The 20,415-nt window shown below is 37.4% G+C and overlaps 4 protein-coding genes and 1 long non-coding RNA gene across 5 annotated transcripts; 3 read left to right on the top strand and 2 right to left on the bottom strand.

Annotated features, from left to right (window-relative positions):
• Window positions 1–575: 575 nt before the first annotated feature.
• Rpn7 (regulatory particle non-ATPase 7) lies at window positions 576–2,593 on the top strand. Its single transcript, XM_033478246.2, has 5 exons — window positions 576–801; window positions 1,162–1,513; window positions 1,596–1,924; window positions 2,002–2,170; window positions 2,243–2,593. Exons 1-5 carry the CDS (start codon window positions 657–659, stop codon window positions 2,415–2,417), a joined length of 1,170 nt encoding a protein of 389 aa, XP_033334137.1. The 5' UTR covers window positions 576–656; the 3' UTR covers window positions 2,418–2,593.
• Window positions 1,643–4,144, bottom strand: LOC117224985 (uncharacterized). The gene is made up of 2 exons (XR_004491388.2): window positions 3,659–4,144; window positions 1,643–3,588 (listed from the first exon to the last, which is right to left on the bottom strand). It is a non-coding gene; the product is annotated as an uncharacterized LOC117224985 (long non-coding RNA).
• On the top strand, window positions 3,233–3,733 carry LOC143259162 (transcription elongation factor 1 homolog). The gene is made up of 2 exons (XM_076520254.1): window positions 3,233–3,367; window positions 3,443–3,733. The coding sequence occupies exons 1-2, from the start codon at window positions 3,252–3,254 to the stop codon at window positions 3,573–3,575; spliced, it is 249 nt and encodes an 82-aa protein (XP_076376369.1). The 5' UTR covers window positions 3,233–3,251; the 3' UTR covers window positions 3,576–3,733.
• Window positions 4,145–4,351: 207 nt separating the features above from the next.
• Jwa (PRA1 family protein Jwa) lies at window positions 4,352–8,114 on the top strand. Its single transcript, XM_033478247.2, has 4 exons — window positions 4,352–4,813; window positions 5,025–5,236; window positions 5,311–5,424; window positions 6,312–8,114. The coding sequence occupies exons 1-4, from the start codon at window positions 4,614–4,616 to the stop codon at window positions 6,353–6,355; spliced, it is 570 nt and encodes a 189-aa protein (XP_033334138.2). The 5' UTR covers window positions 4,352–4,613; the 3' UTR covers window positions 6,356–8,114.
• Window positions 6,906–10,279, bottom strand: LOC117224982 (UBX domain-containing protein 7). Its single transcript, XM_033478245.2, has 8 exons — window positions 9,634–10,279; window positions 9,241–9,489; window positions 8,851–9,122; window positions 8,493–8,771; window positions 8,230–8,418; window positions 8,111–8,156; window positions 7,940–8,022; window positions 6,906–7,865 (listed from the first exon to the last, which is right to left on the bottom strand). Exons 1-8 carry the CDS (start codon window positions 9,671–9,673, stop codon window positions 7,707–7,709), a joined length of 1,317 nt encoding a protein of 438 aa, XP_033334136.1. The 5' UTR covers window positions 9,674–10,279; the 3' UTR covers window positions 6,906–7,706.
• Between the last annotated feature and the right edge of the window lie 10,136 nt (window positions 10,280–20,415).

Here is a 20,415-nt window from a genome sequence, read left to right as displayed (position 1 = left end):
TATTTCCGTCTGAAAGCAGCGAATATGCTCGACCAAACAGAAATGTGCGAAGAGAATTCTTATTGAACTCTGGAACGTCCCCTTCGATGTATGCGACCTGTCGTGCCGGGTCGGTAACTGTACTTTTATTTGCATATCTTCGGGCAAATATGGCTTCCGTATTTGGCCATTAGATGGACGAAGAAATTGAGGCATAGATACAAGGCGTGGAAGTAGAGCGCGCACTCGATGTGTCTTTCGACGCATGCGCACGTCGAGGCTTTTCGAATTCTCGTCGAAATTAAGGCGAGTTAAGTAAGAAGAAGAGAAAGGAGGTAAAGAAACTAGGGAAGAGTAAAGGGCCAAGATTTATCAAGATTCGTCAGGTGTAACGTATATAATATATAATTATATAATATAGTAATAATATAATATATAAAACTAATATATAAAAATAATATATAATATATAAAAATAATATAATAAGTATTATAATATAATATAATAAATAATATAATATATAATAATATGTAATTACAAAGTTTTCGAACATGTAAATGGATCTTGAAAATACTCCGACGTTGCATCTTGCTCGTTGCATAGTTTGTGCTTCAATAGTGAATAAAGTGTCGGTTCATTGTGTCTGTCGATAATTGCAATTACAATTTTAGTTTACAATGCCGCTAGAACATCTCGAAGAAGAAAGCTTGGAGAAGAATCCAAATTTGGAGCTGGCACAAACGAAGTTTTTATTAAGCCTGCCGGAACACAAAGATGATCCCTTTTTAAAGAATAAGCTTTTAGATGCCATCAAAGCAGAAAGTGAGATTGCATCTTTTTCTGCTCTTTTTGCTTTAAATATTCCGATATGTTAATGTATTTAATTAGCTTTAGTTACGATATATTGTTAGCGAATGCCCGAATTTAAATTGTTATTCGTACTAACGGTTCATCGTTTATTAATTTATGCGACTTTCTGTTACGAAAGTTCACTCTAACCTCTTTTGTCTTCGATTCTCTGTGAAGTTACCGTTCAAAATATTCGAGCTATTATCATTGTCTAGTTAATCTCTATGTTTTGCAGTTTGTAATATATATTTGTTTGTTAAGTTAATATTCATCTGTCTGTTAGTGACAGTTAAATGTAACTATTAGTTACATTTAAATTTATGGTTTCCGTAGACATGGCACCATTTTACGAAGATGTATGTAAAGATCTAAGCTGGACTGTGGATGAAACCCTTTTGGCTGAAATGAAGGCACGTAATATGGAAAAGTTGAAAGCACTTGACGACGCTATTGAAGATGCCGAGAAGAATTTGGGAGAAATGGAGGTTCGAGAAGCGAATCTTAAAAAGTCTGAGCACCTATGTAGAATAGGAGATAAGGAAGGTGCTATCTCTGCGTTTCGTAAAACTTATTATAAAACTGTATCCTTGGGGCACAGACTAGATATTGTATTTCATAATATTAGGATCGGATTGTTCTATTTGGATCATGATCACATTACAGCGAGCATAGAAAAAGCTAAGAGGTAGAAAGATTTAAGTCCTTGTCTAACAATAATATATAAGGCACAAGAAACATACAATACTTATAACATATTCTTAATTTAGTTTAATAGAAGAAGGTGGTGACTGGGATAGAAGAAACAGACTCAAGGTTTACCAAGGAACGTACTGTATAGCAGTAAGAGATTTCAAAGAAGCTGCAAATTTCTTTTTGGATACAATTAGCACATTTACAAGTTACGAGCTTATGGATTACAATACATTTGTTAGATACACAGTATACTTAAGTATGATAAGTTTACCAAGAAATGAGCTCAGAGATAAAATCATCAAAGGGTCTGAAATTTTGGAAGTACTTCATAGTAACCCGGATGTGAAAGATTACTTGTTCTCTTTGTACAACTGCCAATATGCTGATTTCTTCAAGAATCTCGGTATTTTATTCTTTTATATGGATAACAGTATGCTTGTAAGAGCAAGATCGTGTAATAGCATGATGATACTTTTTTAGCACACGTGGAAGGTTTACTGCGCAGGGACTATTTAGTGTTTCCTCATTATCGATATTATGTCAGAGAAATGCGCATTCTCGCGTACACACAACTTTTGGAATCGTACAGATCGCTGACACTGCAGTATATGGCAGAGGCATTTGGTGTCACGGTGGAATACATTGATCAGTAAGATTCACAGCTTTGCAATTCAACTAATTGGAATCGGATTTGGCTTTGTAATACAAATTTTTCTTCTAGGGAAATATCACGTTTCATTGCAGCAGGAAGATTACACTGTAAAGTTGATCGTGTTGGTGGAGTAGTTGAAACCAATAGACCCGATAGCAAAAATTGGCAATATCAAGCTATGGTAAAACAAGGGGATTTGCTGCTTAATAGGGTGCAAAAATTGTCGCGTGTTATTAATATTTAATTATATAATGAATAAATCATAATGATTCAATATCAAATAAGAAAATCTACTCATTTGCGTGCTTCAAATTCTTGTAGATTAATTTGTAACATACTTAAGATTAATTTTGTATCAAAGACCCCCATTATAATTACTCAATTAATGGTAAAAATACACATTAAATGTGATTATTCATACACAGTGTGTGCACATTTTGTTCCTTCTGTTCTGTCTGTTTTAAATTACTAAAAAATTAGTAATAGTAAAATAAGGGTGAACAGCGTTTTTCTTCAAAATATCACTGTCACTTGGTAAAAAAATTTCAGAAAGTTCACGCTTCGAACGTGGCCCGAAGTCGTCGCGTCCCACGCTCGAAGCCGGTGCCGCTCGCTCGACCACCTTGTAGCAGCTGAGCCTATCATTGGTCACTGTTTTTCGTTGATACGGAAAAGGGACTTACTCCTGCACACCTCCAAGCCGCAGCTTGATCCGTTAGCAAGGATCGATATAGAAACTTTCTTTGCTCCGATTGGTTGACGATTTACTGCTGAGACAGGATCCACTGCGAATTGGATGGGCAATAAAATGGTGGGGATGTGTGAGTCAGCTTAGGGAGTAAAAAAAAGGTGCAGGAGTAGGTCCCATTACGGTAATTCATAAACTAGGCAACGGATTACATTTTCCTTAAGGAAAAAAGTAATTTCTAATGACCTCAGGAACCCCCCCCATTTCCCGGAAAAGAACGATAATTTTGGAACACCCTTACAGCTTTTCCGAAAACTCCGGCAACGCATTTAACGCAGTTATTTAGTAGTACTGGGACCTGAAAGTTGGAAAGGTATTATACAATCGAAAATGGGTCGGAGAAAAAGTAAACGGCAGGCTCCTCAAAAAAGAAAAGCCATCGAGCCCATGGATACACAATTTACGTGCCCGTTTTGTAATCATGAAAAATCGTGCGAAGTAAAAATGTAAGTTCTGTGTTTACAAAGAAATCAATGGCTGCCGAAACGGATTATAAAGTGTAGCGTCCTTTGTGATTTCAGGGATAAGGCCCGAAATACGGCGAAAATCTCGTGCCGAGTTTGCTTGGAGGATTATCAGACCACCGTCACCGTTCTGTCGGAGCCGATCGACGTATACAATGACTGGATCGACGCGTGCGATGCCATCAATTGAACATTTTCGTGACCTGGGACAAAGGAAATTGTTGTGCCTTTTTTATACGCTTGAAACATTGTAGAATCGTACGAATGCCTTACATTTAACCGCATTCCATCGATCGGCCGATACTATTTTATATTTTGACTACAATAAATCGACGATGTTTACCAATATTTTATACGATATTATTGTCACGTGTAGCACATTCAGCATTGTAATTCCTTTCCGACATGATTCTTTCAACGGCGAAATAAACTGAGAGAAAGAACACGCGTATTTCAATTTAATGAACAAAAATGAAGGTGCAATGTAAGTAAATTAAAAAGTGAAGAGATAATTAATTCACAAAATGTATCACTGACAAGGATGTTGAAACATGCGTTATTAAGGTTAATACCTGCGAACAAATATATATTTTAATGTATTTTTCAAAATACGATTTTAATTCAATTTCAATTAAAAATTAAGAAACAATGAATAGCTTTTTGAAATAACTTTTTAACCAGCGATTAACGATTAGCATTTACGATTAATAATTAATTGATTTCGAATGTACGACACTCTATTGTATGTATATGTTGACTTATTTAATATTGTATCGAATAAAATTCTATGACTGATACTGATCTGTTGAGAAGAATGACTTTTAAAATGCGCGCTGCATTTGAGTTTCCCCGATATAAATGACGTGAATCCTATATGTACATAGTACATATGCACTGTTCTTCGATACTTTGCACTTGACAATAGATAAGGAAACGCGCTAAGAAATTCCGTACATTTTTGAACTGGTTTCGAAGACGTTACACTTGGTGGTGCACGATCTTTCGCAATTCGAGAGATGGAAAGCTTTCTATCGACGTCTGTGAAACGTTGAAACTGTCACATGAAGTAATCTAGTTTGTTATATTCTAACGAGGGTAACGTTGATCGTGTAAACATTCCATGACACTGGTCTTATGGTCGTCATCGTCTAAAAATATCAAGTGGCGAAATAGGTTGTCTGTCGCGAGAGTATAAGAAAGAAGTTGTAACTTACAACAGTGCGGAACGATGGATAGAGTTAAGTCGCTGAACGACGGTTGCAAATTACCACCCCTTCGGGGTTTAAAAGATTTTTTATTGGAACCATCTGGTTTCCAATTGCCGAATTTTAATGATTTCGAGAAATGGGGTAATAGAGTGGTAAATAATCTTATCTATTATCAAACCAACTATCTCTATATGTCTTTCAGCATTATGCTTGTTGCTGGGTAAGTAATTGTAATAATGTCTAGAAAATTTTATTTCGATGTTCTCTGTCTCACATTATGGGATACGCAAGTGTTTTAAGCATTTTTCTTTTTAAATTAGCCTCGTTACATATTTATAGTATTAAAGTTTTTGGAAATCCGTACCATAATAAGAGACAGAAAAAGTAAACTTTATAGATTTTATCTATGTTACATATTATTATTTACTTAGATTTCTGCATCCAAAAGAGCTGATACTTGGAGTATTATCGATAGGAATCATGTATATTTTTGTATTTACCGAACACGAGGCATTGTGTCAAATAAGAAGACAATATCCAGTGGTTCAGACAATGTTCCTTATTATTTGCGCATGTTTACTGATCTATATTGTAACTTCAATCTTTTTAGTGGCGATGTTTACTATCTTATTACCAGTTTGCGGTAAGTTTTACAATGAATTTCATGATTGCAACATATTTGTCTGACTTGTTTTAATTCTGATATTATATTTTCAGTGATTTTTGTACACGCATCGCTGAGATTAAGGAATATTAAGAATAAGTTAGTCAACAAAATTGAGGGTATGGGAATTGAGCGTACGCCCATGGGGATTTTCTTAAAATATTTTGGTATGAAAGAAGAATTTCTTACCTAAATTTCTGCAGTTCTTTATTGTTAAAAAAAAGAGAGTACCTCCATATGTATTTTAGATGTCACTTTTAAGCTTGATTCATTAATCATTAAAGCCAGAGATTATTTTATTTATCGTAGTACTAAGGCCCTTTCGATTAAAAAGAAATAAACAAATCAAGAGACATAAGAGCTTTAGGCTTGCATAACTTTTATAGCAGATTTATTTATGGGTTGTAAATTTATATGACATTATTTATAACAAACTTTTCATGTAGTACTTAAATAATTAATGAATTGATACTTAAATGTTGAATGTGGCAGTGATTTGTTAATGATATTGATATTTAAAATTTTTTAAGACAATTTTTTTTCTTTCCATAAGAGTGGATTAACGAAAATTTCACTCAATAGACATGGGGATCTGTACAATATTGAAATTTGTTGTGCTAATCACAATGTGAAATCTTAATAAAATAAAAATACTTAATTACAAATTAACATTTTTTTAAGAAATAATTCTAAAGAACATATATTTAAGTTATTGTACATTTCATCTTATTTACAGTAGTTGCCAGCTACTTAAGACTATTTTATAATCCACATTTAAGTAGCTGACTGCCACAATATGTATTTCATGTATTTCTTAAACAGACTTATTATATTGTATATACATACATATCTTTTTCATGCATCATGTAGTGAAAGAGAAGTATTGTTTTACAAATACTTTTGTGTAATTGTAAAATATTAATTTAACTAATATCTTGATGCAGTAAGTTGCATTACTAATTGTTATCTTATATTCGACGATCATAATGTATATTAGCACATCACTAATTTATTATCCTAATTTTTTGTTATATTTCTTTTTATTTCATTAAAGATCAGTGGCTGCTTAACTGGTTTAACTCTGCGTACAAAGACTAGTTTTATCCGAACAATTCAATAGTAATTCACTCTAACAACCACTCATCAGTGAATGTACAATACTAATTAGCGGGTGTCGCCTTAATTTGATGAAGAAATGTGTCTGCATAAACATCATGGTGAGAGCTATCTATATTAAAATGTTTACAATATTAAAAAAAAATTTCGTTAAAAAGCGAAAAACCTGTAATAAAATTGTCCTTTACATCCAGTCAAAGCTTTGATATTAATGAAACGTTTATAAGCATATGTGGATTGTATTTAAATATAACTTATCATATAAATCTAGCCTATAAATATATTGTTGATGTCTAACCTTATTTAACGCGTTGACTACTGAAATAAAAATGTCACAAAACTGAAGTAATTTATTTAACCAAATAATAACTAAATAATCAATATTTGTCGTAATAGCTACACCAATCAAGTTTTAGATATTGCCAAATAATAGTGCAGGTCGCATATAAGTCATACAGTAGTCAGCGTGTTAAGTATATGTGTATACATCAACTTTTTCATGCATTGAAGTAAATAAAAATAGCAATATATATGTATTTTATTATTCAGCATTTATTGTTGTAAAATTTAAAGTTCCTCTAGGAAAGAGGTGCCTATGTTTAAGAAGTATATAATTGCTTACTTATCTTGAGCACATATTTAAAGAATCGAACTCAAATCAATTCTTAATGAATAATGTACGATTGTAAAAATAAAATGTAATATCTTGGCAGTGTATATTAACAATTATTGATATTTCAATCATAGTGTCAATAAAAATACTTCGTACAGATTTTTCGGCACTTAAATAAATGTAATTATGTTATGTGTTACATAGCAGATGTATCGGTAAATATATTTAAACAGAGTACACAAAATAATGGTACATACAGAACATGTAGGCAACACAACTAAAATGTAATAACTTATTTTAATGTAGGAAACAAAAGCTGTGGAAGTCATTTGAAACTTATATCTATCTTTATGGAAGTACAATGTCTCATATCTCCAATAGTTACTGTTGAAATAATTCATTTTTTATGATCTCGTCTTAATTAATCTCTAATTGTTACTGAAACCAGTTTCAGACACATTACAATATTTCAACATTCAATGATGAAGGATATGCAAATTATAGTTAAATCTGTATGTCAATTGAACACACATGGCGCCAATAATTACAAATGTACCACCTATTTTTAAATTGCAAAAGATTATTTAAACATAAAATACACCCCAATTTGTAATCGAAAGAAAATAAATACAGTACATTATCTTGTTCTGTAATAGTAAACAAAATCTATTAACATATAAATAATATTCAGCATATGAAAGCAGTGCACATACCAAATCACTATAATTTTGTTATAAATACTGTGTTTGCTGGAGATAGTATTGTATCTGATAAATGTATTTCGGGAGAAAGCTCTCCTATATTCGTTTTTGGAAATGGTACTAAATAACTATGGTCGGACGACGAATAACCCAGGATTTCCATTTTATTTATAAAATCCTGAAGCGTAAAAACCAATATATATCTTATCACTATTTTACTAGTTTAAAAAAGAAAATGATAGTAAAACTTACTTCTATAGTGTCTGCTGCATACATGGATATTGTTTCTTTTTTACCATTTGGCAATCTTAGGCAGAGTCTTATAGTTTCATTACCTGTGTACAAATATATTTGAATTGTTATGTAAGGTATTAATTATTTATAAATAATTTATAATTCCATTTGAATAAAATAAGCTCTTACTTGATTTAACTTTGTTTAAATCACATTTTGGCTTGCACGATTCGTCCTAAACAAATTATTATTAATTTATTTCTGATTACATTAAGTAGTAACGGTGTATAAACAATTTGCGAATATACCTTCCGACTTTCTTGGATCTTTTCTTTTAATTTTGGTTCGTCGATCCTCTTCTTTTTATTTGTATTTTGAGATTCATTGGCAGGCATACTTGAACTTGAACTCTGAATATCGTCTATGCTATTGGAACTGTCTAAGTCGTTTAAGCTATCGATCAAATGTTTGGAAGTTCTAGTATTACTATCGTGATTCTAAAAATATAACGAGTTATATGACGAAAAAGTTATTTCAGAGTTTACAGGATATGTAAATTCGGTGAGCTTACACTTATTTTTGAATTAGTTGCAGAATTCTCATTTGTTGTTGTTGCTGTTGCAGTATGGTTGCTCCATTTTTTTGAACTAAATGATTCGTTTGTTACACATTCTGGAGATGGATGAGAGCTTAACATATCATTCAATGCAAACATCAAAATTTCAACAGTAATGTGATGGTATGTTTGCATGCATTCCCCTGTTCTAGGATCTATTACTGCCACATAGGGATACTCAGATACGTTGTAGAAGTCTATATAACGCTTTCCATCATTAGTGTTCGACAAAGCCTATTAGCAGACATAACATGTCATGTATTTTACTATCCATTTGAATTAATAATCGAGGACACCATTGATTACTACTTACTTGCCACAATACAAAATGATCTTTCACAATTTCTTCGATCTGTTGGTTGGACCATACATCTCTATTAAGAACTTGACAAGCAAATTCCTGAGGATTTTGGATATTTACAAGTAGCCAACGATTTAATGACTTGGCATGTTCACGTGCTCCAAAAAAGGAGCCTAAGAAGAGAATACTGTATGGTCGTCGAAATAAGTCTTCAAATCTATAAGATTTGTGCTTAGCTTGTTTAATTCCTGCTACCCTACGAGCCATTTCTTCTTCTTGTCGTTCTGCATGAAATAGTTCCCTTTATTTCAACCACTTCAAGAAAACAGAGCTGGATCAAGAGTAAGAATATATCCAGCTCTGATGTTACACCTAATATTCAACAATATTAACGTGTCTTACGTGTTTCCACTGCAAAGTCTCTAAATCTATCATATCTATTGTCCGACATTCCGGGGAAAGAACAAGCTGGATCGGATGGCACCAATATCTCTTGCGTTGGTAAAATAGGGGGTCTTGTTTCTGGCTCAGGATCAGGATCCGTGTGTCCCGGTTCAGACGCTTGTCCTCCCTCGAACATCAAAGTTATTGCAGTTTCTACATTACCATCGGTAAGACTTAAATACTGACGAGCAATGTCCTCAGTCTCCCCTAATAACAGATAAAATATTTTATCGCATACAATGTGTAAACACATTACATCAAATGATTAAAAGTTTCGCAGAAGAAATACAACAAAATCCGATTGTACGTTTGCAAAGCATTAATCAGCGTCTGAATAAAAAGAATACCAACCAGTTACTTCCATGAATTTTTCAATAAGTTCTGGATCCATTGTGTTTTTAGATTACAAAACTATTTTTTGACGAAATTTACGAACGTTGATCTCAGTTTTCAAAACGATCTCAACCGGCCGACATCTCCAAACATTCAGGAAAATTTTCGTTCCATCGAAGGAACTCGGAAATTTACTGTTAGAGCATGAATATTCGAAAAATTTCCAGAACAAATACTCTCCTTAAATTACAACAACGCGTTGCAAGTATATTTTCGATTAGTACACTGTAAACAGTTGTCCAGACTGCAGTTCAATGTTTCCCCGAACATTAGAATTTTATTATGTGTGCGTGTATAACACGTTCTCTACGCTTGCGCGAGTAGAATGCAGTTCGAATCTGCAGTGGTCTTTTATGACTCGCAAGTTGCAGGCTTGCAAATAGTTGCGCGATCGTACGCACAGAGTCGCTCTAATCACTGCTTCGGACGAGATGATTCGCAAGAAAATTGAGAACTCCTTGAAAACAACTAATAAAATCGATAATTAATTAACACAATCACAGTCGAAATGCACAAGTTCTTATTTTACTTTGTCGATTAATATAATTTCAAACATACGCGTTTAGTTTTTGTACATAAAGAAGGTCCCTTCTTTGCAGATAAATTTCCTATATCGACCAAGCAAGTGGCGCCGCGTAGTCGTATTTCAAAGGTTCGAATCGATCGATCTAGAGTTAATAATCGTTATTGATATATCGAAGTTTCGATTCTCGCGAATCAAGGCGGCAGTATGTACCAGCAGCTACTCAATTTCGAACGAAGATTAAATTCGCAAGTAATTAAATCTTAACCACTTTGCAACCGCGGACGAGAAATCTCGCGACTCAATGTCATTCATAACACGCTGTGAACGAAATACACATATTTTGCGACGCGATGTTGTTTACTATACGCTTCGGATGTGATACCTCGCGTACAACTTTTTCAATGTTTACAATATTCAGTTTTCATTTGGATTTCCTCGGGTGTAGTAAACATGGCTTGACAATTTCGACATAATAGAATTATTAGTGATAGTGAGATCAGCAACAATAACGATTATGTACAGTTGTGACAACGACAGTTCATCAATGGAAACACTCAGGAAACTTATAAAAGCAAGATGATGGAAGATACCGGATCGATAACAGAGTGTTTAAGAAATGGGTGAGTACAGAAAAATTAATTTCTAATCAGCAATTACAGTGTATATTTCCTACATACTATATTATGTTTGCCTATATTGCCTATATAGGCAAATCTGCTCAATAGATTGAAAGAAACTTTTTATTTGTTTTACAATAGTTTATTATTTTATTTTATTTTATATAACCTTTTTATAAAAAGGTCCTAAATTTTTTCGGGGATGTTAGAGGGACAGGTGTACTAGACAATGGCTAAAAAGTTACAAAAATTGCAATTTGTTGGCACGACAAAAGAATTAAAAAATATTAACTTTTATAATAATAAATAATAATAATATTAAATTTTATAATAATATCAACTTTTTTATCTGAGCCCATAAAGAAAATTTAAAAAATGCATTGCGTAGATCTCGCTAACTTATATGCATGCTGAAAATTTCATCGAAATTGGTTAACGCATAGCCAAGTTACAAGCGTTGAAAGATTTGACAAAACTGCAGATTTCTAACAGTTATTAATCAAAAGTGTGAAAAATCAGGACAATACGGCGATTTTTGCGATCATCAATTTTGTCACCCATCGCAATAATAAAGTGACAAATATCATAATAAAGAGAAACGGTCATCGACCGTTCTCTATGCGAGCGCCCTCTGTACACGTTCCCCACGAGAAGCTACAGACTTTGCTCGACAGATGTCGGGTCACGTTTATTCGATCGGGTCGAGCAACGGATAAAAACTCGTTCCAAATAATTTAATTACTTTAAGACGAACGATTCGTGTTATTCACGATTATAAATAACATTCTTCCCGCTCTGCGGCGATCGCTACGAAATCCTGTAGAGAGTAACCCTGCGCACGCAGAGCTTTTCTAAGCTCGACGGAGAGAACGGAAGCGATTAATAAGAGCGAGAACGCTCGAGACGATAGGCAACGTTCGCGAAACTTAGGGAAAGCTGGGTTGTGCAGGATCGTCGTAAATTATCGGGAAATTAACCGCGTCGGGGAGAAAAAGCTGATGGAATAGCGGGAAGGTGAGACTTTCGAGAGCGTGAGTGGAAGAAGGAGAGGGAGAGAGAGAGAGAGAAAGAGAGAGAGGGAGAGAGATAGATAGAGAAAGAGAGAGGGCTTGACGGGATTCAGAGAGGCGCGAGCGAGAGAGAGAGCGAGAGGCGGACATATATGGTCGCGGGGTCCGAGAAGCTCTCAAGTTACGCCGACGGCGCTAACCGTTTTCACGATGATGCTCGCCCTCTTTGTCATTCGTTGCCTCTCGCTTCTCTTTTCCTCTCTCTCTCGCCCTCTTCCTCTCTCTGGCTTCTCACTCGGTCCTTTTCTTCCCGACCGGCCGATCTCCCGTCTCTCTTCCTCCCGCACGACTCGAAATGCCGGCGTCTTCGTCGCGCCACGACCAAAAATATCGATGGCTGAGCAACAGTCGCGGGTGAGAACGAGAGGGAACGACGAGCGAACGAAACACGGCCAGACGGAGAGAGAGAGAGAAAGACAGTGAGCGAAAGAGAAAGAAAGAGAGAGATCGTGAGAAAGAGGGAGAAACACGGCTCCGCGAGCGTGACGACGAAGGAGGGGCGAGGTTCCCGTTATTTCGAGATTATCGGGGATTGCCTGCTTTTTGGAATCGTGCCGATCGTCTCGTCTCCACTCTCGATATCGAGTCGGATTCCCAATCTCGCGGTACGCTACCAACGAGAATACCTTCGCCATCACTTTTTTTCTCACCGTCCAGAGTCGGTGCCAGCACGATTGGGAGAACGCTTCGCTTCTCGATGCAGCTCGAGAGCTTTTCTCTCGACGATATTGCAGCCACGAAAATTGCACGTTGCGCGTCCTGCCCACCTGCACGCGTCGGCGGTCGTCCGGATCCATCGAAAACGCGGATTGGAATCTTCTTCGATGGATGAATCGTCGAAGATTCATGAAATTGGACTCGTGCGTGTGAACAAAGTTTTGGTCAGTTGCAGACATTTCTTCCTCGATCGATCTGAAATGCTTAACGTTTCCATGGTGTAACTGTTGCTTCGTCGGTAGACCGTTGCACAAAGTCAATAAAATGATCAAGGAACGAAATAAATAATTGCAATAATTGCAATCACTCGCAATTATTATTTGTAGAAAATTTGTATCGCGTAAAAATCTACGGTAAATTTGTTAGACTTTTATCGACGGCTTTGGAGACAGGACAAAGTCTGTTTCAGAACGATCCCTATCGAAATCGATCATTGTATTTCTACAGTGTGTCCCAGAATTATGTCATCACTCGGAAAGTGGTGATTCTTGAGGTCATTTGAAGTAAGTTTTTAGCGATTTGTTTACGAGTTATTAACGAAAAACAGTGACCAATGAGAGGCGAGCTCGGTTGACGCGAAGCGGCCGAGCCGACGAGCGGTCGAAGCCCAGTTCCGCTGATTGGCTCGGCCGCCTAGCGCTAGGCAAGCTTGCCTCTCATTGGTCGGCGTTTTTCGTTAATAACTCGCAAACGAAGCCGCGGATCGCATTTTGGCTGAGGAAAAAGTTAATTCAAATGATCTCAGGAATCACCCTTTTCTGGATTTTAATATAATTATGGACATTCTATATCGATCAATCCAATGATCCAAATTGACCAAATGACCAAAGCGTTAACAGGTGGCCTTTCAGCTGCGGGAAACCATGAAAAGGATTTTCCAAACTGTGTTTCCAAGAATGCATAAAATCGTAGCTGCATCGATGTTCAATAAAAAGTTGTCACCGTGTCGATACCGTTTTTATACAAGGAGGCTGAGAACCGGAACGATAAACGGGCGCAATGACACAATAATAGAATGACGAAATATGAGAGTATAAAAGAAAAGCGAGTAATCGCGATATGTTGTTGATTCGCTGACTCGATGCCAATGAAACGGGAGCGACAAATTTTGAGCTGTATCATTGTTGTCGCAAATCGACGATATACCTATCAGCGTGTCAGTGGTATTGTACGAAAGCTTCCGTTTCAAAATAACGATGCATCTATCGTGTTCTACAGCGTCTCTTAAGATTGAGTAATCGATTAACAGATTAAGAGAAATATAATTTTCGCAAAAAAGCAGCGCATCGATTGCTCTTCAAGCGATGGTCCCAAGAGAACGATTGGGCCTGACTCGTCGATTTACGATCTGAAATTGCTTCAGCTATTGCAAAATCGATCGGAAGACCCAAGATTATGTATACCAGACCGAACATAATTTTCTCTGGTACCATCGTGCACGTATCTCCTCGCGCACACGCTTCGAGCTCGTGTGTTTCGTTTTGTGGAGAACTTCCCGTTCGAATCGTGGCCACCGTCGAGCCGTGGGTCACGTATTTTGGGACGGCCTGTAGGCCTGTTATAGAATTGTCAGATTGTACACTGTCGGTGAATAATACGTGTCTGAGGATATTGAGTAACCGCGTGGGAGTCGCGGTGACCCAAGAATAGCCGGACGAGAAATGCAGAATCTTCGAATTTTCATCTCGTCGGATTTATCATTTTCTCGCGCTAGATCACGCCGAAAATCCTCCGCCCCCGCGGATCGACACCGTATTCAATAATAATTCTTCGGCCGCGCCGAACCTCTGGAAGCCCGGAAAGATTCTTCGAACGGTTTGTTTCCTCGTGCCGGTCGAAAGATTTCCACCGAAAAAACCACATCGCGACATCGATCAAGAGATCTCGAAATTTCCTCTACGCGGTCGGCTCCGGCAGCATCCCCCGGAGCCGTTTCTCCGTTGTTTTTTCTGGCCGACTCCGCCTGGCCCCGTATTTATTTTCGATAAGGTTCTACGCTCCACTTTCACGGTGTCTCCTCGTAAAACCGTTCGGCTCGTTTTTTCTCCTTTCTTCTTTTTTTACAGCGGCGGGACATTAAAGTCGCGACAATTCCCGGGAAGCTCGGCGCGGTTGCGTGTCGTTGTCCCTGTTTCGCGATTGTTGACGGTGCCGCTTTCGAACGCGTTATTCCCAGATGCAATTTCTCCCGAAATAGACGTCAGCCCGCTAAATAGATCGCGCGACACGCGCAGAGGACGCCGCAAAAATCCCCGACAATTTTCATGCCGTACTCTCGCGCACACTCTCGGGGCCCCTATCGCTCGCGCGAGCACCCTCACGGGCCAGCGCGTTTTACTGCCGCACGTACGGGCCGCGCCACGTTTCAAGCGCAATGTTCACCGGGTCAATGTTAGATATTCGGGATTTATGCCCCCCCGTAACGCGACGAACTGCTCTACGACCGCTAGAGCTACTCGTAAACCTTGCCGGGACAGGATAATCCTCGGAAAAACAGCGCGGGCCTGCCAGCTTACCGTAATTTATACCTTTAAAAACCGGGTCCGCGATCCGGGACTGAACTTTGTATGTTAACGTTCATTTTCTCTTGTAAGATACCTAATTTTATAGCTTTATTACGGTTCCTTATTCATCCTTGGAAACGTTGTTCTCTAGTGCAACTGAACAGACGTCTTCCTGCATTGTATACTAATGGATCTTTTACAATGAAGAAATAAATGATGGGAACGAAACTTTTACGTAAAATCACAGTTGGTAGAATCGGAGGGTTTTTATTGACCGGTCTCCGTATTTATTTCTTCGACGCCGTGCTTTGTTAACGCTAGAACTCTACCGGATCAGTTGTTCTCTAGTGCAACTGAACAGACGTCCTCCTGCATTGTATACTAATGGATCTTTTACAATGAAGAAATAAGTGATGGAAACGAAACTTTTACGTAAAATCATAGTTGGTAGAATCGGAGGGTTTTTATTGACCGGTCTCCGTATTTATTTCTTCGACGCCGTGCTTTGTTAACGCTAGAACTCTACTGGATCAGTTGTTCTCTAGTGCAACTGAACAGACGTCCTCCTGCATTGTATACTAATGGATCTTTTACAATGAAGAAATAAATGATGGGAACGAAACTTTTACGTAAAATCATAATTGGTAGAATCGGAGGGTTTTTATTGACCGGTCTCCATATTTATTTCTTCGATACCATGCTTTGTTAACGCTAGAACTCTACCGGATCAGTTGAAATGACTGGTTTCTGATTTCTTCTGGGAGAAATTTTTTGATATATTTCTTTATTGAAGTATCTGTTATAATATAAATCATAAGAAATTGAAATAAATCCAGTTTCGGCAATGTTATAAAACAATATACGTTAGTCGCATTCAGGGCTCCCATAATTATATTAACATTCGGGAAGGGGTGATTCCTGAGGTGATTTGAAGCAACTTTGTCCTCAGCGAAAATGCAATCCGCGGCTTCGTTTACGAGTTATTGACGAAAAACAGTGACCAATGAGAAGCGAGCTCGACTGGCGCGAGGCGGCCGAGCCAACTAGCTGTCGAAGCCCAGTTCCGCTGATTGGCTCGGCCGCCTCGCGTCAGCCGCGCTCTCCTCCCATTGGTCACTGTTTTTCGTTAATAACTCGCGAACAAAGCCGCGGATTGCATTTTCGCTAAGGAAAAAGTTACTTCAAATTACCTCAGGAATCTCCTCTTTCCAGGTGTTAACATAATTATGATACACTCTGTATATGTATTTCGGAAAAGTTACCCTCGAAACCCACAGCTGGTTGTGTTAATTAATCAATTTGTCAAGCCAGATAAATTTGTCAAGCCTTGTCCAAGAAAGATAATAAAAAATATAAAGAATATATAATACTGTGATTTAAAAAAATAACGAATACAGGACGCATTGTTGCGGAATCGTAAAATCACGAGTTTCTGTGCGCGTTCGCCGACGTTATCGTTCGAATGCGACGGTTCACGTCTCGGGGACAGGTGCGCGCGTTGAACTTGCACCTTCGTCGAGAAGAAAGCAGGTGTTCATAGAGGAGCCCGCGGTTCTAGGGTGGAGCATGAGGTGGCGGTTCGGCGATACGCAGTTGTACGCATAATAGGGGCCGGTATCTTGTCCTGTCCTCGCACTCATAACATCTATTTCCAGAGCGGACCAACGACTAAGTTTAGATCGGCTGTTCCATATACTCGAGCCATTCGCCTACTCGGGTCCACTCGGTTGAACAAAATCTGATAAACGAACAAATAAGTGAATCGCACCCACGCGCACGAATCTTTCGAATCCCTGCCTCTCTCTCTTCCCGTTGCTTCTCGCAGATTTTCTTTCCCGCGGCCGTTAAAGCGGTCGTTTTGATCCAGGCTAGCGATCCATCTAAATCCTGATCGCATAACAGCCAGCTTAAATTGTTCTTTATTTTTATTCATTTCGGTGAGAGCATCGACATCGATCTCGGAGAAGTATGTTAAATAACGTGTAAAGTAAGATCGATTATTGTTGAAATGGATCTAGCTATGGTCACCATGAGATCCATCCAAATCCTGACTGCTTAACAAACAGCTTGAATTGTTAATCATTTGTAGCAAGTGCAGTAAGAGAATTAATTAATTTGATTTCGATGGAGTTTGTTCGAAAATGTCTGAAGGTAAATTAGTAACGATTTGAGTGGATTTATGGTCAATGTGAAATTCATCTAAATTCTGATTGTTTAACAGCCAATTTAGATTGTTAGTCATTTACATTCATTCCTACAAGAGAATCAATGTTGATTACGAAAAAGTTCGCGAGAAAATGTCTAAAGAAAAATCGACGATGGTTTGAATGGATCTAAAAATATTCACTGCAATCCGCCTCGCTTTGGGGAAAATGATTATCGCTTATTGTTAACGATATACTCGCTTTGGCTATTTACAATATTGCTAAATAAATAAATATATAAATAAATAAATATATAAATAAATAAATATTCGAGTACAGTAGAACCTCGATTAACCGAACCGGATTATCCTCAACCTTTGTTATTTAGATTGTCGATTATTCCAAGTAAAAACGATGAAATTATAGAATTATCCTATTGTATTAATAATTAATCGACGATAAAAAGAATGTGACTATCAATTTTGACTTCGAACGATCGAAGTTCTACCGTGCATTCTTCGAGTATCGATTAACAATCGCACCAAGTTAGAAATGTCGATGCTCGGTACCCTTCTTCGCTGCAATCGCTGCAACTTTCGAGAAGATCATTATTATGGCTTAGCAAAATTCGAGCATATTCTTCGAAGATCGATTAACGATCGTAGAAAGCGTGGGATCGCGAAGCTCGGTGGTTTCGCGGAGAAAAAAATTCGCGAACGTCGTCTCGCGATCGGATCGCGACGCACCGCTAAACTCTCGCGAACGATTCGAAACGAGCGAGTTTCCCGTGATTCGTCGGTAATGCAACGATAATAAACGCGGGCGGGTGCGTACCAGTGAGAGAGAGAAAGAGAGAGAGAGAGGAGAGAAGATGCGAGAGGCGATAAACAGGCTTCTGCTCGCGGATCCGACTCCGCGGATCGGATCGGGCCGCGATACTGTATTTAGGTCGGCGTAGGAGAGCGCGCGGACCGCGTACAAGCGAGATAAACACTCGCGCGAGAGCCCGCGATCACCAAGATTCCCTGTCGAGCCGACCAAATAGACAAACCGGAAACCTTCGCGGTTTCTCGGTTCCGGAAGATTTTCTGCCGGATCCGCCGGATCGAAATTCGGGGACTCGCGACGACGATCGAGACGAGACGAGAAGTCCGTGCCGTTTCCCCACGAGTCGCCGAGCCGGCAGGGCTTCGATTACATCTGTTTTTTCGCATCTCGGGGCTAAAAGTAACGCGCACTAAAAATATTTCGAGCATAAAGTACGAGAAACTTCAGCGACGCGGTTCATTCGCTCGGTAACGAATGCGCCGCGTTAAGTTTCTCCGCCTCGGCCGTACGTCAAACACGGAATGCCGTGCGCACCGTCACGCGTTCAGAATTTTTTTTTCCGAATTTCACCCTACGAGATATCCAAATGATTCCTATACCGCACGATTCCATTCACTCTTCCGAATACAATGATATAATAACAATGATGATGGTAATAATAAATAATAAATAATAATAATAATAATAATAATAATAATAATAATAATAATAATAATAATAATAATAATAATAATAATAATAATGATAGTAATGATGATAATAATAATAATAATAATAATAATAATGATAATAATAATAGTAATGATGATAATAATAATAATAATGATAATAATAATGACAACAATAATAATAACAATAATAATGACAATAATAACAATAATAATAATATTTGCGGGAGGGAGGGAGGTTTTAGGGGGCAGGCCCGAGGACCGTAGCCTTGGACTCCCCACCCCCGCGTAAAAAAAAGAATAATAATAATAAAAATGTTTATTCACCATCCGTAGAAATTGTTTTAGGATACATTAATTGCACACGAGTGTAAACGCTAAACCTATCGCGGTCAAAATGACCAATTTTCAATTTTACGATATCACAAATTTTTAAGACTTCTTTGCGAAAAATGATCGCATAAATGACATTATTGTAGCATGTTTTATAATTAAAACTTTACAAAATCCAAATGAATTCTATCTTTTCACTGCTATGAATCAATGCACAGCAATCTCACCATTAGATCATCCACTAAACTCTTGGAGGTGGGTTTCACCCCTTTATGCCGAATTACCGCGGGTGCAAATAAACGCGTTTCGCTTAGTTTTTCGAGTACTAGGAAAAACTAACTCCTTGTCAGTCTCGCCTCGAAATTGATTTCCCTCATCATTTCTTTTACATATTTCTGTTCTGGATACGTGTCAACTTGCTCGGAACAATTCTCGAAGCTAGCGCGAACCGAGTACCGATTTCACGGATTGGTTAGTCCTCGGTGAGCAGGGTTTGAACGTGAAATCGATCGTTAAGTCCGAACAAATTGGATAGCACACGATAAATCTGTGCATTATTGTCTGAAAGATTTATTGGCGAATAATAGGCTGCGGTTACGTTGGTGCAGATACATGATCGACCATGAATGTTTGGGCAGTTGGAGCTGTCCGTTGCTATTATTACTGTAACATGAATTTATCGCGCAATCTCACATGCTGAACGATAGCATCTTTAACATTGCAACCTCTTTCTCCCGCCGTTTTTACATTCCCTTTTGAACAGTACAGTAAATTCTCCCTAATTTTCCTTCGATCTGTAAACAAAAATGGATAATTTGGCAAGAGGAGACACGATTATTCGAGCCTCGCGGTTCGTTTTTAGATGCAAGGCTCGAATAATCGTATCTCCACTTCCCAAATTGTCCATTCTTGTTTACGAGCTGAAGGACAATTAGGGAGAATTTACTGTACTCTTGAGATTACAGTAAATTCTGTAATTAATACTATGTATTACTGTATTATATATATAATATATAATATAATATAATATAATATAATATAATATAATATAATATAATATAATATAATATAATATAATATAATATAATATAATATAATATAATATAATATAATATAATATAATATAATATAATATATACTGTATTACTGTACTCTTGAGATTACAGTATTAATTACAGAATTTACTGTAATCCCAAGAGTACATATTACGGTGTACATTCTCTACACACTAAATTAGACAAATCTGCTGAGTAAATCGAAAGTAACTTATCTTTTTATTCGTTTTATAATAGTCACTTTACTGATTAACAAATTAATTAATAACTATATATAT

This window comes from Megalopta genalis, chromosome 3 (genome assembly GCF_051020955.1).
Source record: "Megalopta genalis isolate 19385.01 chromosome 3, iyMegGena1_principal, whole genome shotgun sequence".
NCBI lineage: Eukaryota > Metazoa > Arthropoda > Insecta > Hymenoptera > Halictidae > Megalopta > Megalopta genalis.
The sequence above is the reverse complement of the archived record's forward strand: the minus strand, read 5'-3'. Positions and strand labels throughout refer to the sequence as shown.